A 4,889-nucleotide genomic window follows, 5' to 3' on the forward strand; every position below is an offset into this window, starting at 1 on the left:
CTGCCTTATCCGCAGGGTCCGCCTCAGCCCCGGGACAGGTACGAGCCGGCACTGGGAGGGCCGGGCCGGGCCACTCCGCAGGCTTGGAGGACCCGTTGGGCACTGGATCCCACCCCTGCGGGTCTCAGCAGCCAATCTAAGGGCACCGGGTGGTTAAAACCCCTCGTGGAATCTCCTTAATGCCTTAAATCCATTATGAGGCACGAAGAGTTGGTTTGGGGTCTGCTCATCGCCCTCCTGCCCTGATTTACCCTTCTCTTTTGAACTGTATGTACCCCGAAAAAAAACTTACTTTCTCTCTTCCAGGCACAGAGACGTTTCCCTAGAGTTCAGCCCCCCTTCCTTCATGCCTTACGGGAACGTGGGCACCCCCCTGAAAGTTTTTCTGGAGCTGATCCGGGCCTGCAGGCTGCCTCCCCGGATTATCAAGAAATTGCAGCTGGATTTTCCAAGGACAGGCTCATCCCGTAGGTATGGGAATGTGCCTTTTGAATACCAGGACACTGAGACAGTTATAGAAGAAGAAAGAGTTTACACTGCTACAGGGGATGAGATCACAGAGGAAGAGGGGCCTGTGGCAAGATCTGAGGTGACTAGCCCAGCCAGTGCTGAAGAAGATGAGGAGGAGCAGGAGAAGGAGAAAGAGGAGTTGCACTCGGATGACGTAAGTGGATTTTTCTAGCACCGTCCAAGGTTAGCTGTTGCAGCTGTGAAGCTGGGAGGGCTGATAGAACTGTTCAAGGGCTCATTTTGGATATTTTAATTGTATTGTATAAATCACTTGTTTAAAAATGGTGTTAAAATATGGTTGTTCACGTCTTGGTGCACTGAGCCCCTTGGCACATGAACAATGTGTGCATTAATGCCTCCAAAACTGCTTGTCCAAATCAAGCTGGTTGTAGGGGTTGAGCCCAAAGGGTTTGGTCTCGAGGAGCGAGCACAGGCAGAGGGAGCAGATCTCTGCCCTGCTGCATGGCAGATTGGCCCAGCTCTGCTGTTGCTTGTAAATGAGGCGACGAGATTCAGGAGCATGTTCATGTGCTAGAAATGGTTGACCTTGAATGCTCCTGTGATTGAAGTTAGTCATTCTGAGAAAAATGGCTTTCGTGGCAGACTCCTAGAAAACAGGGCAGGACAGGCTCTCCGGAGACTATCTCGCTCCCTCCACCTGACAGATGCCTGTCTAGCCTGTTCTCACAAACCTCTGTCATTACAGAGGCAGCACAATCCTGAGGCAAGCCATTCCCGTTCTTTACTATATCAGAATTAACTTAGATGCCAAATCTTTGCTGCAATTTTACCCCATTAGCTTCTCCTAGCAACAGTGGACACAGAGGAGGCTTTGTTCTCTCCTTTACAAACTTTTTATTCGGTCTTTTCTTCTCCAGACTAAACAGACTCCTCTAGCCGTTTCTCACAGGTTCTGTTTCCTGGATCTGTAGTCATTCTTTTGGCTGTTCCTTCGTTGGTTAATATCTTCCTTAGAGGGCTCTGCCCAGAACAGTAAAGCTGTCAGTCTGATCTGTGTCTGTGCCAGCGAGCTGCTTCTCTGGAACCGACACAATCTCTTTAGGGATCAACTTGAGTGGAATTAATTTGTTGCTAGTGCTGACTTTATGTACAACACACCTGCTCCTTAAATGGGCATCTTTGCGTTACAGATTGGGTACGCTGCTGAAAGCATGCCGTGAAGTGGGTGTGATGTGGTATTTTTCACCACTTCTGTCTGCTGACTCTGAAGATGGCATTAGTCAGGGGAATGAGGTCATCAGTGCCGGTCGTGTTAGTGCCTGAAAACAGCAGGCTGAGACGAGCTCTGTTGACAAAGCTGTTTCGTAGGGAAGGTGTTGCGATGGGCCGCAAGGGTCAGAGAAACAGGGAGGAGGCTGTGTGCTGTTGGTGTTGCCCACCTTTCACCGGTCTCTTTGCAGGACAATGATACTTGTGAGGAGTGGGAGCGACACGAAGCTCTGCACGAGGACGTGACCAAGCAGGACCGTGTGGAGGAGCGGCTCTTTGAAGAGGAGATTGAGCTGAAGTGGGAGAAAGGCGGCTCTGGCCTTGTCTTCTACACAGATGCTCAGTACTGGCAGGAGAAGAACGGAGGTAACATTGGTGTTTGTGTCGCTGAGCCACAAACTAAGCACCACGAACTGGGGGGCCCAGCCCTGCAGGTAAATCAGGTATAACCCCGTACGAGCATTCCAGATCAGCTACAGATACGGGCATCTGGCCACCACTTTTTAAACCTTCCCTTGATCACAAAACCTGCAGTGGTTCAATCCAGTCACCAGGAGACCACAGTGGTCCTAGTGGCAGCCTGTTGTGTAAGTGTTGTGGTTTGTGGGGTCTCTAATACCATTTCTTTCCTATATTGTTAGAGAAAATGGGGAGCTGGGCCAGCAGCAAACAGCTCTTCTGTGTCAGAATTCAACAACCATCACCAAAACTGGTGCTTTCCTTCTCTTGGCAGACTTTGATGAGCAGACTGCAGATGACTGGGATGTGGACATGAGCATCTACTATGACAAAGGTATCAGAGCTGAAACGGTCTGTCCCTGTCCCCCCCTGCCGGAAACCAGGGAGGTTGGGAAATTCTGACCCTGCAGAATTTCTGCAGTGGGGAACTCTGGTTCTGCTATCCTCTGAAAGCATCCAAGACATCAGTGTACTTGAAACAACGTTTTTCGTGTCTGGCAGTGAGAGTTGCCAAAAAGAACAGGTTCTGCCTCCTTGTTGCGTGGTGCTCTGGGGGAAATGACAGTAGTGAACAGCTTTCCTGAGCTGTGCTGCTCTGACTCTTGCTTCTTTCTCCCTAGATGGAGGTGATAAGGATGCTCGGGACTCGGTCCAGATGTGGCTGGAACAGCGACTCCGGGATGGCTTGGAGGATGGGTCAGTTTCAGGGCAGCAGATCGGCACCTTCGAGAGATACACCAAGGTGAGCTTTGGGAGGGGATGGAGCAGCAGAGAACAAGACTGCGGTGGGGATGCGGGTTAGGGGAAGGAGGGCTCTGGGAAGATGAGGATGAGCTTTGTCTAGCTCTGTGATGTTTTTTCCCCAGGGCTTTGGCAGGAAGGTGCTGGAGCAGCAGGGCTGGACAGAAGGGCTGGGGCTGGGGAGCAGCAACTCTGGAATGGCTGAAGCTCTGGACAACGAGGGTCAGAATCCCAGATGCAAGAGGGGGCTGGGGTAAGTACCCAACACTGCCCCGGCCAGCCTGTGTTCAGAGCATCTGCCCAGGCTCTCTGGGCTGATGCAGCCGCTAAGTCACTGTAAAAGCAGTGGAGGGTGAACCAGGACTGTAAGGGTGTCCCAGGGATCTGCCTTTCTCTGCGCAGCTGGTGGCAGGGCCTGCCACAGCGGCCCAGAGCTAAATATGCTGCTCTTCATCACCTTAGAGGAGCGTGTGTTGTTAGAGTAGGACTGGAACTATTTGCAGGTTCATGCAGCACACAAACACAGAGGGAGAGCTGTGCTTGAGGATTGAGGGTCACCCCTGCTAGGGTATTCTGGTGGGGAAGGCCCAAGTGACCTGAGCTGTACCTGTGCACCTCACCTCTCTTCTCTGCAGCGTTTCTGGAGGCTTGGTATGGTGGTGTGTTTTGCTGTGAGGGCTGGCTCTCCTCCTAGAGCAATCTCACAGCCAGGAATAGGACAAGAATCCTTATTGCGGTGTATTGGTCCACTTCTCCCCTGCAGCTTGTGAAGGAAATGAGCTGGGATGCACAGGGGTGTCTGACTGCCTCAGCAGCAGTTGGACTCAGTTGGAGCAAATGTTTCCTGTTTCACTCTAGGTACCACGGGGAAAAACTGCCAACATTCAGCAAGGTGAAAAAGCCCCGGCGGGACGCTCCCATCCTCATCTCGACCATCTACGATGGCCCTGACCCAAAAGACAGCGGTGACCAGCTGCTCAGGCGCCAGCCACCCACTGCCATGAAGTACAGGCAGGACATGGCATTCGTCCGGTCGTCACATGGTGCTCTGGAGAGCTTCAGTGCCCAGTCATGCTGAGCAGAGACTGTCACAGAGCCTTTGTACTGGTTCTGCTCCTGCTGAGCACAGGCTGGCTCCTGGTCTCAGGTTTGGAGCAGGGTGTTCATATATTTATTTTTGGAAGAAATATAGACTTGTAACAAAAATTGCCTTGGTGGGTTTTTTTCCCCCCCCCCTAATTGAACCATTCAAATGAGGGAAAATAGCACTGGTCCTGTTTGTTCAGTGGAAATGGGGAAGGGTGTTGCATGTCAGACTGGCTGTTTAGAGCCAATACTACTGCCTGGATTGACCAAGCCTGTGTGCTAGGTCAGCCTAAAAAAACAGAACTTATAGTTCATGGCTGCCTGAGACCAGGGAAGGACAAGTACAGGCAGGGCCAGCTGTGGCACGGTAACTGTCCTGCAGAAAGCTCGCTGCTGGCCCACAGCTCTGCGTTGCTTGGGCGTGACAATCCCACACTCCTGGGAGAAACTCATCGGGATGAAAGACTCATCCTGGCAGCCTCCAGAGGAATTCTGCGGGAGGCGTTTCCCTGCGGTCGGGCGTAGCGGGTGCTTCCTTCCATGGCTCTCCGATGTGCTCTGCCCCGTTTTCCTGACGCAGGCACTCTTCTGCAGGGGGAGAGCCTTTGTCCCAGTGACCCCGTACTGGAGGGTTAAATGTGAATCGGTTGAACGCTCTGTTGGCAGGCTCTGGCTTGGCCCTGTGCACCTTCCTTAAGGCTCTCGTTGTGTCGGGGGGATGCAGGGTGTAGTTTCCCCTTCTCTTGGAGAGAGAGAGAACTGGGGATGGGGTTGTGCTGGAGGGACAAGGGCCGTCGCCAGGACCCGAACCGGGGATCAAGATCACGATTTCGGGCTGGGGGTCCTGGAGTTCGAGTCCCGGC

At 52.6% G+C, this 4,889-nt stretch overlaps 1 protein-coding gene across 1 annotated transcript; it reads left to right on the forward strand.

The window, feature by feature from the left end:
- Positions 1-306: 306 nt before the first annotated feature.
- On the forward strand, positions 307-4,156 carry GPATCH3 (G patch domain containing 3; the record flags this gene model as incomplete). The annotated part of the gene is made up of 6 exons (XM_010291573.1): positions 307-664; positions 1,932-2,106; positions 2,474-2,533; positions 2,820-2,941; positions 3,066-3,193; positions 3,799-4,156. Coding segments are annotated over 6 exons (1,063 nt in total), but the record flags the coding sequence as incomplete, so codon positions are not given.
- Between the last annotated feature and the right edge of the window lie 733 nt (positions 4,157-4,889).

The sequence above is a fragment of the Phaethon lepturus genome, unplaced genomic scaffold, assembly GCF_000687285.1.
Source record: "Phaethon lepturus isolate BGI_N335 unplaced genomic scaffold, ASM68728v1 scaffold51507, whole genome shotgun sequence".
NCBI lineage: Eukaryota > Metazoa > Chordata > Aves > Phaethontiformes > Phaethontidae > Phaethon > Phaethon lepturus.